The sequence below is a fragment of the Diuraphis noxia genome, unplaced genomic scaffold (assembly GCF_037042655.1).
Source record: "Diuraphis noxia isolate RWA-SAM2 unplaced genomic scaffold, SU_Dnox_SAM2 contig0005, whole genome shotgun sequence".
Taxonomy (NCBI): Eukaryota; Metazoa; Arthropoda; class Insecta; order Hemiptera; family Aphididae; genus Diuraphis; species Diuraphis noxia.
The window spans coordinates 22024598-22043466 of record NW_028301715.1 but is presented as its reverse complement, the minus strand read 5'-3'; the positions used below and the strand labels follow the sequence as shown (position 1 = coordinate 22043466).

The 18869-nt window shown below is 30.8% G+C and overlaps 1 protein-coding gene across 1 annotated transcript; it reads left to right on the top strand.

The window, feature by feature from the left end:
- The first annotated feature begins 13189 nt into the window (after positions 1-13189).
- LOC149055073 (uncharacterized) lies at positions 13190-14487 on the top strand. The gene has a single exon (XM_089229087.1). The coding sequence runs from the start codon at positions 13644-13646 to the stop codon at positions 14076-14078; it is 435 nt and encodes a 144-aa protein (XP_089085213.1). The 5' UTR covers positions 13190-13643; the 3' UTR covers positions 14079-14487.
- The last annotated feature ends 4382 nt before the right edge of the window (positions 14488-18869 follow it).

Below are 18869 nucleotides of genomic sequence, written 5' to 3'. Positions count from 1 at the left end.
ATGTAGTATACATGTGTAAGACGTTGACAACACATGCGGGTGCGAAGTTCTTTTAATTTTTATAGTCTTTCTAAGTTCAAAATGTTGAACGCACCGTTTGGACCAATATATTAGATATTTAAATTTATTACGACAATTAACGATTAATAGAACTACTAGAACTATATTTAGATAGATAGGTACTTATGGATTGAATACCACTGTTTGTTAATTATTATTTATTAATAAATTATCATGAATTTATGCTATTTACTCACAAATCTAATATTTATTTTTTAGTTATACCTATCTATTTTAGATAATAGCAGTATTTGGCATAATATATTACTTCCTATATGTCTCGAATCACCTCAAGTTTAAGTCTGTGGGGTGGGCACATCAATATATTTAGAGTGATGGTTTTATCACCACTACAACCGTTAAGAAATTGAAACTTTATGTCGCACATTTCCATAATGAATTGCTGTTGAACAATGTCGCGTCCACAGAACGTATAGTTATCACGCGGAGGATTTAACACAGAGATAATTACAATATAACGGGACATTTGTGACACACTGTTCGACGGAAGTCAAACAAAATAATTTTATCGTGTTGATTCGACCGCCCATCGCACGTCTCTACCACGACGAAACCCGACCAATTAAACGACACCACGATCGCGAACCCGACAGGCGTTCGGCTATAAAAACGAAGCGTAATCCGACCGGAACTGTAGTGTAAGTCCATCAAATATTAACGCGCAAGCATTGACCAGATCAACTTCGTCATCGTTGAGGAACAGATTCCGAAATAACAGACATCGCAGTACCGCACATTAGGTACCAGACTTGATTCCGTCCGAAAAAACAACAATAACAGCAAAGCCAAAATGTTTCTGCCGTACACCGTCGTGCCCGTGTTAGTATTCGTCATACTTTTGAACATCGTCTTCGTGTACTCTGACGATAACGATAATGTCTTCGAGTCGTGTAGCGATTGCGTGCAATCGGGCTGCCACAAAGATAGTGGAGGACCGTGCATCCCTATCAGCAACTCATCGAATTTCCAGTGTCTCCTGTGTACACAGGACAGTGACAATAACAATCTGTATCTCACCCAAAACGATTGTATAAATAATTGCGGTGAATACAAGGCTTGCGTCTGCAGTGGGCAGTGTTTTGCGTGCGTCTCAACGGAAAACCCCAACTCAACACCTCCCCCGTGTAACACTCCCACCCAGAAGCTGGACGATAAATGTGCGTTAGTCAGTTACACCGACTAGTAATACTAATATACTGTATAATAGGTTTTCAATAGTTGCCCATTTCTCGAAAATGTGTCTGTCAATGTAAAAAAAAAGATATAAACATTCTTTAAGTTATCGTTATGCAATATTCTACATGATATTATAGAAATAAACTATTGTACCTTCGTTGTTATTATTATATAGTTAAGATTCAATGTTTGTAACAATATATATTATAGATTATAATATATAATCGGTGCATCTATCTAACTATTATATATTATGTATTATTTTATCAATAACAAACTTTATTACTGCATCACGTATATTATTTGTGCTTTATTTATTTAGATTTTAAAAGCTCTAAGCCTCACCTTATTTGAATTTCAAATGTTATAAAACTGAAAATGGTTGATATAACAGTAAAACAACTATAATTTACTTATAATGGAAACATACAGAGTAATTCATTAAACGTGCTCGCACACCTTTCTTCTTCAATAACGCAGACATTCAAAGTCTGATTAATGGGATTTACTATTACTTATAGGTACGTACTTTAAGACCATCTTTTTTCATATTCAGTAAATTTTTCATACATTCTACTCAATCTTATACGCCGTAGAATGTAGATTATGTTGAAAGCGAAATCATCCTAAAAATTAGACGATGGATGATTGATAATAATTATGAGTTGACTCTTCATACTCAGTTTCCTAAAGCATATATAGTGGAGTTGGATTACTTGTTTCTAAGCTTTATGGAATTAAAAATAATATTACCTATTATTATTATTATTTTTATTGATCTTAAGCCTGGTGACTAAGGCCATTAGGTATACATACTACATAGGCCATTGGGTTTGGGATGGTACAGTAGCGCTTATTTTTGTGTATCGAGTTTGTAGGTTTTTTAAGTGTGTAGGGTTGTAACAAGTGTTTTTGTATGTGTGGCATGGATATGTTTTTGAAAATCCCGAGTGATTACAGCAACAGGGGTAGCAACTACGGCCGGTACCGTATACCGTATCACTTTCAAAGTTTGAAATCAAATCATTATTTTACCACATATGACTTATTAGGTATAATATATTTATTATACACTAAAACAAAAATACATTTCCGTAATTTTAAAGTTAATATATGCATGTTTAATGCATAAAACAGTATTATTTTAGATAATAATAATTAAAATTTAGAATCTTTATTGTACAGCTAAGTACACATAGAAGATATTTTAAGACCTACCTATGTTATCATAATAAATTGAAGCTTAATAACTCATATTATAATCTACAAATCTTGCATTATTTTAATATTAATTAGTTAGTAGTGGTACAATTTAATACACACCAAGTTTAAAATACATTATATATATTATACTAATGTGTACTAAACGGAAATGTGAAAATTATTTTCTGTTTAAAAATGTATTTAAATGTTCAATTGTTACAAATTTCCCATAAGTGTATATTGCTTAAGTGGACGTTCACCCTCAAGTATTGTCTCCGTTTTACTCACGTACTACACATGGCAAATTTTCGTTCACTATTTAAAATTATGTGCTGTTAGTTTTGATATATTAGAGCGAACTGAGTCAATATCAAACTTTTAGGTAAGAACATTATCTGTGTTCTTTCGTTGGTTTTTTACGATATTTTAATTTTTAAATGAGTTATTCGTATTATTATTATTCAATTATAATCATGTGCATTGTGTACAATTGTATTTAAATGTGGTACCTGTCGTGCCATCGTAGTCGTAAATATTATACCAAAACCCGAAACGATTACATAAATCAGGCACGCAGATTTATTATTCAATTAAATATTTGATTGTACCCAACTATTATTGGAGTTTTTTGAAATTTATTTTGTTTTAGTGTTGTCAAATTAGTTCGCTCTTAGCATAATATGTTGTATAATTTGTACCATTGTACCTATATATTGTTTTGTTTACATTTTACATAATTATTATATGGTAATTAATTATTAAATTAAACTTCTGTTTTAGTATGGCGACCTACATGCAATAATCTGATTATACATTACAAAATGTTATCATACATTTTTTTGTGGGTTGGCTAAGAACAAAAATTAGATCATAGGTTATATAAAATATGTACTTAGGTATATAATGTATAATTGAATAAAAAAAAAAATAAGACATAGTATGGAAATAGTAATCTACACAACCTATACAGGAATATTATGTATATATGTGTATAATTTGTAGTATTATGTATAATTAATATTATTATTTGTGATGCTCCACTTAGTCCACTTATCTTAGATCGTATGTACTACTTGAGTACTCCAATAAATATTTGACTTGAATTTTGGTCTACAACCGTACAACAAATATAATATTTTATAATAAAGGTTCAGGAAGACTTGGATTTCAAGGGAAAATGTCATCAAGACCCTAACACTTACAGTGCGTACTGCTGCCTCCGAATTAAGTCCCAAAATTAAAAATTTAGTAACTAGTCGGGTTGATAGTTTAGCCAGATTGTTTTAGTTAGGTACTTGTTACTACTTTCTACAGTAGTTTTGTACCGAATTTTTTTTGCGGAAGTGATAATTTATACAATACGCTTACACTTTCCTTCTCATTCTAACAGGCTTAGGACTTAGGACTATTTTCTGAACTATATGTAATATATTTTGGCCATAGATATAAATGAGGCTAAAAATGTCAAAATGGATTTTTGTCAAAAAAAAAGAATTATTATATTTTTATTTTTTATAAAATAAGATATAAGTAGTTCAAAATTAACAATAGGAAGGCATAGGTACCTAAATGTTAAAAATACATTTAATATATTTAATACGATTTAAAAATCATTTGTTGGTTCATAAAATGATATAAGACATTTCATAAACTCAAATCGTAACACAAAGTGAAATATTCAGGTTGATAATTAATAATCATTATTAGTTGAGAGAACGATTAAATTCATTTTGAATTACAAAAAAGTGATTTTAGATTCTGAGCGGAGCGATGAATGAATTGATTTTACAACGTTGTGCTTTTTTTTTGTATACCTGCGTGTACACGATAAGTTGTCGAAATAGTACTTAGATTTTCAACTTCAGAGGTTTTTACGGTTGGAAAGTGAATGTAGTTGGGAAGGTCAAATTTTGAATTTCACATAGAGTTCAAAAGCACAGAAAAAAACAACAACAAAATTAAGGCAAAACGGGAATTTTTACGCAACATCAATTTTTGAGAAAATCAAATTTTGATATTGGTGTAACTCTAAAACAAATTACCACAGACATATGAAATCTTCGCTGAATGTTAATAGTGGCATTTTCTATACTCGGAAAATTTTTAAAAATATCTCTTAATCTTTTGAAGTTGTTTATAGAAATTTGAAATTTTCATTTTTTTTTTTTTCATAAATGACAGTAAAATTGTATTCTTCTGGTAAAAAAAAACTGTTTTTTTAATACAAGGCTCTTATTATATTGTAACAACGAAAAAAAAAATATTAAAAAAACCTAGTCACAATTTTCTAATATAAGTATTTAAGTTTGAATTTCGACAAAATACATAAAAATCACGAAAATTCGCAATTTATTTTTAGTTAAAAATTCATAAAAATTAATTTTTTTAAATCTAAGATTTGAAAATTAAATATAAGATTATTCATGAGTTTGTATACTTTTATCAAATAAAAAATATCTACTGGATAGATGAATTCAAATTTTAATGCTCATTTGAATTACAACATTAGATATTCACTCCATGTCACTTATACCAATATTCTTATTTGGTCGTTATTCAAAAACGAATAACTGTAGAACCTAGAAATTTACACAATATTTTAAAAATTCACAAAATATGTTACATTTATATGCGATTTGTTTTAGGCAAAAATTAAAAATCTTTGACAAAATTATTATATATTATTACTAGCTGATTCCGTGCACTTCGTTGCCCGTTAAATGTACTAAATTTATATGACTCAAACTTTGTTCAATTCGTTATTTAATAATCGGTGTATGGATTTCAAACTTATCTTAACTTTTCCGTTACCTGGAATAAAAATTCTGATTTGCAGAAGTATAATATTATCAGGTAGGCAATCTGGATCACAGACTTGGTGCTGTTTGTACGTAAGTTTATGATTTAACTCTTAAGTATTAAAGTTATACCAAGTTTCCATTTTTACTTAATTCCTCTAACGGTGAATTATTATAATAAATTAATACAAAATCCTTGATTATGCTAGCAATATATTTTTATACATATAAATATTAGATAGCTGAATTACCCGGCGTTGTCAAGGGAAAAAATAGCTCGGGAGGTATTCAACTATTTTATATAAAAAAAATGAGAATGAAAAAACTACTATTTTCTTATATTTTGTACCTTTTTTATTTATTTATTTATATATTATCTCTGTACATATTTCTATTAAGGTTATAATACTTCTTTGTAAACAATATTTATATTTTTTTTTTGCTCATTTTTTGCTGGACAGATGGCGACACAGTCATTTCATCATCACCTCGTTGTATTCCTCTAACCCGGTAACTTTCTCAAATTTTTCATGCCCAAAACTTTCTCTGTGATGTCATCTTTAATTTAAAAAAAATTGCAAGACGATCCAATAGGTAGTTTCGAAGCCAACCCGTAACAAAGATTTCCTCTTTTGCTTGATTTCGGTTTTATATATTTAGATTATATACAATATTCAAATTTTTTTTTTTTTTTTTATACTAATAAAGGAATTAATGTATAAATTAGCTCAAAAATAATATTCTGGTATTTAACAATAATTACTAAATCCATATATGTATATTATGTTTATTGAGAATAGGTTTTTTATTTGTCAACATAATATATGAAAAATAAGTAAATAAATAAATTATAAAACAACGTCATATAACACTGGTTTTAGGACGTATAAACACTATAAAATAATAAAAAAAAAGTAAATAATTCCATAAATCTAGATTAAAATGTTAAAATATGCTATCGTGTACTTAGCTGTACAATAAAGAATTTAAATTGTAATTATTATTATCTGAAATAAAACTGTTTTATGCATATATTGACTTTAAAACTATGGTAATGTGTTTTTGTTTTAGTGTATGATAAATATATTATACGGTATAATTTACCGATACCGTATACTCAGTGCGTTTTCGAAGATTGAGCGTACGACCACGCCTCACCAATCCACTAAAAATATTAATAATATCTCAAAATTAGTAAAAATATTGTAAAATGTGCATGCCATTGTATATGGAAAATGTTTATACAAATGTTTAATGAAAATATCAGGTAGGTATCTATGGTAATTCGTTTTTGAGTTACACGAAACAAATAAAATCAATTTTGACAAAAAATTCATTGCATAAAAATTCATGTTTTCCTTAGTTTTGTTTTTCTCAATGTCTTTAAATAGTACTGGAAATTTCTATTTTGAATTTTCAAAAATACCAACTAGATCCAATTTTTTTTTTATCAGAAATCACTTTCAAAGTTTGAAATCAAATCATTATTATACCACTTATGACTTATTAGGTACCTATAATATATTTATTATGCACTAAAACAAAAATACATTTCCGTAATTTTAAAGTTAATATATGCATGTTTAATGCATAAAACAGTTTTATTTTAGATAATAATAATTAAAATTTAGAATCTTTATTGTACAGCTAAGTACACGATAGAAGATATTTTAAGACCTACCTATGTTATTATAATAAATTGAAGCTTAATAACTCATATTATAATCTATAAATCTTGCATTATTTTAATATTAATTAGTAAGTAGTGGTACAATTTAATACACAACAAGTTTAAAATACATTATATATATTATACTAATGTGTACTAAACGGAAATTTGAAAATTATTTTCTGTTTAAAAATGTATTTAAATGTTCAATTGTTACAAATTTCCCATAAGTGTATATTGCTTAAGTGGACGTTCACCCTCAAGTATTGTCTCCGTTTTACTCACGTACTCGTACTACACATGGCAAATTTTCGTTCACTATTCAAAATTATGTGCTGTTAGTTTTGATATATTAGAGCGAACTGAGTCAATATCAAACTTTTAGGTAAGAACATTATCTGTGTTCTTTCGTTGGTTTTTTACGATATTTTAATTTTTAAATGAGTTATTCGTATTATTATTATTCAATTATAATCATGTGCATTGTGTTTAATTGTATTTAAATGTGGTACCTGTCGTGCCATCGTAGTCGTAAATATTATACCAAAACCCGAAACGATTACATAAATCAGGCACGCAGATTTATTATTCAATTAAATATTTGATTGTACCCAACTATTATTGGAGATTTTAAAAGCTCTAAGCCTCACCTTATTTGAATTTCAAATGTTATAAAACTGAAAATGGTTGATATAACAGTAAAACAACTATAATTTACTTATAATGGAAACATACAGAGTAATTCATTAAACGTGCTCGCACACCTTTCTTCTTCAATAATGCAGACATTCAAAGTCTGATTAATGGGATTTACTATTACTTATAGGTACGTACTTTAAGACCATCTTTTTTCATATTCAGTAAATTTTTCATACATTCTACTCAATCTTATACGCCGTAGAATGTAGATTATGTTGAAAGCGAAATCATCCTAAAAATTAGACGATGGATAATAATTATAATAATTATGAGTTGACTCTTCATACTCAGTTTTCTAAAGCATATATAGTGGAGTTGGATTACTTGTTTCTAAGCTTTATGGAATTAAAAATAATATTACCTATTATTATTATTATTTTTATTGATCTTAAGCCTGGTGACTAAGGCCATTAGGTATACATAGGCCATTGGGTTTGGGATGGTACGGTAGCGCTTATTTTTGTGTATTGAGTTTGTAGGTTTTTTAAGTGTGTAGGGTTGTAACAAGTGTTTTTGTATGTGTGGCATGGATATGTTTTTGAAAATCCCGAGTGATTACAGCAACAGGGGTAGCAACTACGGCCGGTACCGTATACCGTATCACTTTCAAAGTTTGAAATCAAATCATTATTTTACCACTTATGACTTATTAGGTATAATATATTTATTATACACTAAAACAAAAATACATTTCCGTAATTTTAAAGTTAATATATGCATGTTTAATGCATAAAACAGTATTATTTTAGATAATAATAATTAAAATTTAGAATCTTTATTGTACAGCTAAGTACACGATAGAAGATATTTTAAGACCTACTTATGTTCTTATAATAAATTGAAGCTTTATAACTAATATTATGATATATAAATTTGTTGTTGCTAAAATTCCAAATAATCTATACTGTAAAACAGAAAACCTCCTCGAACCTAATTCCGATCACTCTTCAGTGATGTTAACAGTAAGTGCTTCCCCACTGACTAGACAGGAGTCTCCTAAATTATTCAATTCCTATACCGACAAGTTTAAATTCCATAATCTTGTTGACCAGAAAATCCGTCTCAATGTAAAACTTAAAACACCTGCGGATATTGATCTTGCTGTTAATAACCTTACAAAACTGATACAGTCTGCGGCTTGGTCTTCAAGAAGAAAACCTCAACCTGCAGCTCATCACCCCTAATTCCAGGATATATACGCAGTATCATTGTAGATAAACGTAAAGCTAGAGCTTTGTATCAACGAATGCGTCTTCCGTCCGATAAACAAAAATATAATAAACTGGCCAACCACCTTAAAAAAGTTTTGGCGAAATATAAATCCGAATTTTCTTTCAAATCTATCTACTAAAGATGGTAGTCTCTGTGGAGAGACTAAAAAAATCTGTAAATATAAATTTGCTAACCTTCCAATCAAAAACCCAGATTGCAGTTATGTAATTTCTGACCTGGACAAAGCTGAACTTTTCAAAGCGCATCTTTCTGATATTTTCCAACCTCATCCTGACATTTTCTCCCATACCATTGTTAATACTGTTAATGATTATCTTAATCCTCCATTCCCTCCTACGACTAGTCCTGTTAAACATTTCACACCAAATGATATTAAATTCGCAATAAGTCAAACCTCCCTTAGGAAATCTCCAGGATTCGACCTAATTACAGCTGAAGTAGCTAGATGCCTACCTAAAAAAGCAATTGTACATCTTTCCCATATTTTTAACTCATTTTTACGTCTCTCTTACTTCCCAATTTTATGGAAATTCTCTACAATTATCTAAGTCCCTAAACCTAATAAACCACCTGATTCTATTTCCTCTTTTCGTCCCATAAGCCTACTTCCATTTTTTGCCAAAATTCTGGAAAAACTTTTACTCAAACGTTTGCTCCCGTGTATAGCAGAAAACAATATCATTACCAATTCTCAATTTGGATTTCGTACTGCCCACTCAACTACACAGCAGGTCCATAGAGTACTTGATGCCATATCCTACGCCTTAGAAAAAAAAACTTTTCTGCACTAGTGCATTTTCTCGATATTTCTCAGGCGTTCGATTGGATATGGCATGATGGCCTTTTCTATAAATTAAAAAAATTTCTTTATCCTACCTACTTTCTTGTTATTAAATCATATCTCTCTGGGCGTAATTTTCAAGTCCGTGTTGGTAATGCCTACTCTTCTATAGCCAATATTTCAGCGGGTGTCCCCCAAGGTGGTTTTCTCTCTCCCCTCCTTTATAATATATATGCCTCGGATCAACCAACCTCCCCTAACACAATGGTTGCAGATTATGCGGATGAGAAAGCTATACTCTCAACTCACTCTAACCCTGTATTAGCAGTTCAAAATCTCCAATCTCACCTTTCTCTTATGGAAGATTGGTACACCAACTGGAAGTTTAAAATTAATCAAGCGAAATCTATCCATACGACGTTCACCCTAAGACTTACCCCTTTCAATGATGTTTTCATTTACGGGACCCAAATTCCAAGTGCTCAGAACACTAAATATCTTGGCCTAACCCTCGATAAAAGGCTGACGTGGGCCCAACATATTAAATCAAAAAGAATAAACTTAAACCAACGTTTACGTCTTTTAAAAAATCTCATTTATAATAACAGATACACTCATACTAGTACCAAATTCCTTATTTATAAATCCTTACTTAAACCCATGTGGACATATGGACTGGAATTATGGGGAAACGCAAAAAAGTCCAATCTAAACAAAATACAAACTTTCCAAAATCTAGCGCTTCGTAAATTATTAAATGACCCCCATCTATGTATCTAATCATACTATTCATTCAGATTTAAAAATGCCTCTAGTGCATGATGAAGCAAAAATTTATTATAAACGTTTCCACCACAACTTATTATCTCACCCCAATGACCTCGTTAGAAATCTCTCTACCCCAACTATCCCCGGAAACCCCCCAAGAAGGTTAAAACGTAAATGGTTCCGTGACTTGCTTATATAAATCAAGTACTAAATAATTAAGTATACTATAAAAAAAAAAACGAGCGGGAGTGTCATTAATGGGTGGCTGCTCTCATCAAACATAACATGTACAATATAATTTATTGTAAACTCTTTTTATTATTAATATTAATTGTTTTGATACCTTATATATTTTCTGTTTCACATTTACTCATTGTGCCTAAGGTATAGATTGTAAATTTCTTTTAAAAATAAAAATATTGCTCTTGTGTTTTTCTAGATGCAGCACAAGCGTTCGACCGAGTGTGGCATAAAGGTTTGCAATTTAAACTTAAAAAATTTCTTCCCTCTTCATTATATTTATTAATTAAATCTTATTTGACTGATCGATACTTTCAAGTCCAATACAACTCATTGATTTCAGAAATCGCACCAATTAAAGTGGGTGTACCACAAGGTGGTATACTTTCCCCTTTTCTCTTCAACGTCTACGTAGCTGACCAACCCACCACGCAACAAACTATTGTAGCCGATTATGCTGACGACAAAGTAATTTTATCCATTAATAAGAATCCTCTAACTGCCTCATCCAACTTACAAGTACAACTAAATCAGTTATCCGATTGGCACCAAAAATGGCGAGTCAAAATAAATACGTTCTCACTCAAACAAGGGATATGTCCAAACGTAACCCTTAACAATGTACAAATTCCCACTTGCGATACTGTAAAATATCTAGGATTGATCCTTAATAAAAGACTGACATGGAATAAACACCTACAAACCAAACGACTAACTTTAAATAATCGCATGCGCATGCTCAGACCTCGCTTAATTAGAAATAAGTGTTCCACCCTTAACACCGAACTATTAATCTACAAAGCTCTACTTAAACCAATCTGGACGTATGGACTCCAACTGTGGGGTGCTGCCAAAAAATCCAACACTAATCGAATCCAAACATTCCAAAATATATCAATCCGACGACTATCTAATGCCCCGCCTTATATCTCTAACCAAACTCTTCTTAACGATTTTCATATGAGAACTATTGTAGAGGAAGCACACATTTTTTATACACATTTTCACAAACGATTTCAAACCCATCCAAACCCTCTCATAAAAGATCTTTCCATCCTTACACTCCCAGGAAATTCTAACCGCAGATTAAAAGGGAAATGGTGCCGTGACCTTTTACAAAACTTAAATGACTAACGTCTCTATGTAGTTATAATAATTAATCAATAGTCAAGAGTCACTAATGGGTGGAAGCTTAATCACACCTTTCATGTCTATTTATTTATTTTTTTTTTTAATTTAATTTAATTTTTTTTTTCTGTTTTGTTTGTTTTCTATGCTCTCATCAAATAAACTTATTGTGCTAATATTGTACAGATTGTTTATATCTAATAAAAAACTAAAAAAAAAAAAAATTAGTTATTCGTATTATTATCATTCAATTATTATCATGTGCATTGTGGACAATTGTATTTATATGCGGGAACCTGTCGTGCCATCGTAGTCGTAAATATTATACCAAAACCCGAAACGGTTATATAAATCAGGCACGCAGATTTATTATTCAATTAAATATTTGATTGTACCCAACTATTATTGGAGTTTTTTGAAATTTATTTTGTTTTAGTGTTGTCAAATTAGTTCACTCTTAGCATATGTTGTATAATTTGTACCATTGTACCTATATTGTTTTGTTTACATTTTACATTAAATTTCTGTTTTAGTATGGCTACCTACATACAATAACCTAATTATACATTACAAAATGTTATCATACATGTTTTTGTGGGTTGGCTAAGAACAATAATTAGATCATAGGTTATGTAAAATATGTACTTAGATATATAATGTATAATTGAATAAAAAAAAAATCAGACTTAGTATGGAAATAATAATCTACACAACATATACAAGAATATTATGTATATATGTGTATTATTTGTAGTATTAATCATAATTAATATTATTATTTGTGATGCTCCACTTATCTTAGCTCTTATGTACTACTTGAGTACCCGAATAAATATTTGACTTGAATATATGTTACAACCGTACAACAAATATAATATTTTATAATGCATAAATATTTGAAAATGCACAATGCACATAACTCATTCGCAATTTACTCTAATATCAAAACCAAAAGTACACTATTAAAACTATATAGTGAACGAAAATTTGCTATGTAGTATACATGTGTAAGACGTTGACAACACATGCGGGTGCGGAGTTCTTTTAATTTTTATAGTCTTTCTAAGTTCAAAATGTTGAACGCACCGTTTGGACCAATATATTAGATATTTTAATTTATTACGACAATTAACGATTAATAGAACTACTAGAACTATATTTAGATAGATAGGTACTTATGGATTGAATACCACTGTTTGTTAATTATTATTTATTAATAAATTATCATGAATTTATGCTATTTACTCACAAATCTAATATTTATTTTTAGTTATACGTATCTATTACAGATAATAGAAGTATGTGGCATAATATATTACTTCTTATATGTCTCGAATCACCTCAAGTTTAAGTCTGTGGGGTGGGCACATCAATATATTTAGAGTGATGGTTTTATCACCACTACAACCGTTAAGAAATTGAAACTTTATGTCGCACATTTCTATAATGAATTGCTGTTGAACAATGTCGCGTCTACAGGACGCGTATAGTTATCACGCGAAGGATTTGACACAGAGATAATTACAATGTAACGGGACTTTTGTGACACACTGTTCGACGGAAGTCAAACAAAATAATTTTGTCGTGTTGATTCGACCACCCATCGCACATCTCTACCACGACGAAACCCGACCAATTAAACGACACCACGATCGCGAACCCGACAGCCGTTCGGCTATAGAAACGAAGCGTAATCCGATCGGAACTGTAGTGTAAGTCCATCAAATATTAACGCGCAAACATTGACCGGATCATCTTCGTCGTCGTTGAGGAACAGATTCCGAAATAACAGACATCGCTGTACCGAATATTAGGTACCAGACTAGATTTCTTCCGAAAAAACAACAACAAAAGCAGCAAAGCCAAAATGTTTCAGTCGTACACCGTCGTGCCCTTGTTCGTTTTCGCCATACTATTGAACTTCATCTACGTGTTCTCCGACGATAACAATGTGGGGATAACAATGGTAATAAACACCTATAACTTCTCTTCATGTGAAGAATGCATAAAATCGACGTGCTACACCCAATTGATTGGATCGTGCATCCCCAACAACGACTCCAAACCGGACTCACCGTCGACTTTCCAGTGTTTATTGTGTGCAACAGAAGATGATGGACATACTTACTTCTACAGCGAAGATGAGTGTAAAGAGAAATGCACGGGTAGCGATATGACTTGCGCTTGCAACGAGCAGTGTTACGAGTGCGTCAAAAAAAATGACGACATCTCATTTTACACGTGCAACCTGCCCACCCAGATGGCGGACGATAATTGTACATTAGTCAAATATTACACTTAGCCAGTCAATCACACCGTGCCGCCGTCGTCATGATATTATTTAATATTAATATTAATTACATTATATTATATTTTTTCAACTATAATTTTTGTCTTCTGAAAAATTACCCCTCCTTCCCTTCCCTATAAGGATTCGATCACCGACGCGATGGGTAAATTATTATTTTCACTGTTTTACTTCACACAATATCCTTTGTAATGATTTAAAAAGCTGGGTAATATTAGGTTATTTTATGGTGATATATTTGTAAGCCTCTAAATCAAATACACAATTATAAACATATTACCTCTCCGATCTTTGTGGTGACTTCTCCGTTGATAATGTCTGTGGTTAATGTCTGAAGACTAGGATGAGGTGACCGATATATGTTATTAAAATAAAAATATATTATTTAACTGACTCTTATTAATTTTATTTAACTTTTTAAATACTTCACAACATTATTCGTACATTTAATGATAAACACTATTTTACAATTACGTCTTTTTGTATAGACGGTCTGCGTAGTCTTTTACACTCGCCTTCGAACATCTATAAAAAAAGACAGTAACTACACGTATGCGTTTGTGACTGTGAACTCAGTCCCTTATATCTAAATATCTGTGTGCGTGTGCGTGTGTATGTGTGTATGTATGTGTACAAAATCTTATCGTTAATAATGATTATTATAATCGATTTATTATATATTTTACATTTAAAAAAAGATATGATGGCTTAAGCACACATCATTACACCTCATTCCTCACATAATAAGTAATTCCTCCGCAGCAATCCGTCATCCTGTTCACCACCATTATCGTGGTGCATAATATTAAATTATTATTATTCTGGTGCGGTGGTGGCGTAAACTATACGCGAAGACAACGAACGCCGTGAAACCGCACGCCTTCGTGTCGTAAGTAAAATACATTCAATAAAATAAACGATACGTCTCTCTCTTCCGATTGGTAATACTATAATATATTGTATAATAGGTTTCCAAAGGTTACCCGTTTGTCGAAAATTTGTTCGTCTGTGTAAAAAAAAAGCGGGTAAGTGGATGTCGCTCTGCTGTACATTAGGGGGTGGGGTGGACCCCTAATGTTTATAATATATCATAGCACTTATTAAGCACCATCAATATACGTATATTGTTTTTAATAATTCAAATAGCATTTTTTTTTTTTTTATTTATTTATCATATAAACCCGAAAACTATGACCATTAGCTGTTTTTAGGGGAGAGGGGTTGATTTGGAACACTTAATGTTTGTGTGGCATTTCGGCAAGAATTTGTTGCTAAAAAGCCTGATGGCCAGTGATCACCCATCCGGGAGCTAGCGACACCAGTCGGCACGTACACTCGGAGCGTGTCCGTAGTTGAACCACACCGCACCACATATAAAATTATTTTTTACGCTACCGTACGAACGAAATGTAATATTATAGTCATTGGTCAATGCCAAATAACTAAATACCGCGGTGTTTAATAATAATTAAGTTTTAAATTTAATTTAAATTTAAAATTAAAATTAGTTTGTTATTACTAACAAATTGTACCAATATCAAACAATCGAATTATATGATTATACAATAGTACCTAATAGTCACTGCATAGTGCATATATTATATGTAAAAAAAAGTTACACATAATATATATTCATATTATATACCTATTATTATTTTGTGTTCGACTATACCCAAAAGGGAAATGTTTTGCAGTAATTGTTTCAGGAAACATTCAATTTGAAAGTTTCAAAAATTCAATTTAACTTCCAGCTAGGTACACTAAACACTTGTTTTATTTGATTGCATTTGAATACGAATATTACAATCAAACAAGTACCCACGTTAATATAGATACGTTATTTGTGAAATTTGGAATTTATTAATTTAAGACTAATACTACTTATGAAACAAACCTTAAAATACACAGTCATTATGCACATTATACATGTATAGTGTATTGGTGTACACCTAGTCCTTTGTTTTATGTTGCTCACAATGCTCACATGTATGTCACATATTTTCAATGTTTCATGTTTGTTTAATTGAAATGAGCCAATATAATAATAACGTGCAATAACGTCATTTTTACTCAGACAGGGACATCCACCCTTTGCAAAATCTTTAAACGTATAGCGGTCGTTTGCCCCTTGTATTTGGTCTGGGTGCCACAGAGTCCATTAATTTCTATTGCGAGGTGAACGAGGAATGACGAGTGCCATGCACAAAACAATATTATAGCGTCTTTTGTTCAGGGTTTTGGTTTTAATGAACAAATTAAAAATAATTTGCGAATTTCCATATCGAAGTAAAAGTTATGAAGCTACGTAAATCGACGCAATTTTGATAATTTTTTTCAATTTTATTTTTGAAGTATTATTCTGTAAAATAGTTTAACTGTTTACCATGCGTCGATATTTATTAATTATTTATGTAATAATATATTATACATATTATTATAATATGACATGTTAATTTTATCATTATCTAATATTAACATATTACCACAGATTATATAATTTATATAATAATTTTATATAATCTGTGATATTACTCTAAGGAGTAAAATGTGAGCGCAAGCAACGTGGCGCGATCTAGTGTATATTTATCATCCGATGTTCTAAATAATTTTTCCTGATATATGTCATTGTCTATAACTTTTACAACAAAAATTATGTGATGTTTAAATGTTTCGAAAATTAATAACAATATAAATTATTGACCGAATACTAATAATTTGAATATCAAATTGTACACTTATCGCGTCTATTATACTTTATAATGTATTAGTCACTTTCGATTATTCAATATTAATTGGTCGCATAATTTGCTCGTTTGTATTCCACTTTCGTATTTGGTATTATAAATACAATGGCGTAGCGAGGGTGGGCAAGGGGAAGTGTTTGACTACCCCTGCGCCTTAAATTAAATTAAAACAATTTTTTTTTTTTAATTGAAATCATTAAACTTTACATTAAAATCAAAATATTAAATGCGGTAGGTATAAGAAAATTTAAGTTTAAAAATAGTTTATTGGGACCGAGGGACCTGGTGTAAATCTACACGTGTAATCATTATATACTTTTCGGATTGGTCTATATGTAGATTATTTTACGAGTTTAACGCTAATCGTATCGTACTTTTCGATATTATAGAATTTTATAACAATCACTTTTTCAAAACGCATTCCTGAATTTGATAATATAGTGCAACAATGCATGCGTTCTGTGTTTGCGTAAATAAACCTTAACGAATAACGTTTAAATTTAATATAATATTGTGCACAATGGACATACGAAAGTTTTTTGGTGGTAATAGTATATATTATCTTATATTATAATAATAAATTATATAATTCTTCCTAAACAATGTAAACTGTCAGCCAATAGCCTTCGCTGCCGAGGCTTATTTCTAATAAACAAAAAAATAATAACATACCTATAAGTATAGTCAACAGTGAACACAATATAATATTATGATGGGTATATTATCAATTGTCATATTGATTTCAGGAAGTGGAGCTGTCCCCCCCTGATTGAATTCCTAGCTACGCCCATGATAAATACCAACCAACCTATTATGATAGTATAATATTTACTTACCAAATAACATGTCTTAATAATTAATTGTTAAACTTCGTCAATTTAATAATTTAATTGTTTTTCGTTTTAATTTAATATTTGTACGTTTTAAGTTTTGACAGAATATAATATTTTACATGGACATATTGGTAAAGTTTGTTTTAAAAATATTATAATTTTAAAACATTAATAATATACTAATTGTTGAAGTACACCAGATACACAGAAGCTAAAGGTAAATAATAATAAGATCGGATATATGTAACAATATAATAATATGTATAATTGATACGAATAACTATAGTGCTCCGAGGCGTAATATAAAACAACGACTAATCGTCTTACAGGCTACTACATAGAACGAATATGCTAGTAATACAAAATGCCTATTCATCGTCTGCTGTACTACAGTGTGAATAATTTTACTTATAATCTACATACTATAGGGTGTGTTGTTTACATTCAACACTTCCCCTTAAACAATATACCCTAACTTAGAATTAATATATCTTATTCCAATCATCTCCCTGAGTTCCTGGAATCTTGGTCGTGGACTTGGCTTAGTCAATATGTCAGCTAACTGCTCCTTGCTTGGCACATACTCCAGAGAAAACATCCCTTCACTGAACTTCTCACGAATGTAATGATAGCGAATATCGATGTGTTTTGTTCGCTTAAGGTATTCTGGATTTTTCACTAGTTTGATGGCGCTTTGGTTGTCTGCATACAAAACAGGTGTATCTCCCTGTGGCTCCAGAAGATCACTGATAAGTAGCGTCAACCAAGTGAGTTCCTGTATAGATTGGCTCAGTGCTATGTATTCTGCCTCAGTAGTCGAAAGTGCTACCGATTTTTGTCTTTGTGAACACCATGCTACGATTCCATCTCCCATCATGAAAATGAATCCTGATGTTGATCGTCACGTTGTTGTGTCACCAGCATAGTCTGTGTCACTATATCCACGTAACTTTGGTGTTACACTAGAATCATAAATTAAACCATAATTAAATGTTCCCTTTAAATATTTAAATATACGTTTCACCACATTCCAATGAATTGTCAGAGTCTTTTCTAGATAACGACTGACAAGATTTACTGCAAAAGTTATATCAGGCCTTGTTATTTGGCTTAGATACAACAAACTTCCAACTGCTTCTCTGTATGGAACTTCCCCTGCTTCCAATGATCCTGACAAATTTGGATCTAATGAGTGTTGTGGATCTGTG

Excerpts from the sequence above, each read along its gene's own strand:
- LOC149055073 (XM_089229087.1), top strand. The coding sequence starts at position 13,644 with ATGTTTCAGTCGTACACCGTCGTGCCCTTGTTCGTTTTCGCCATACTA.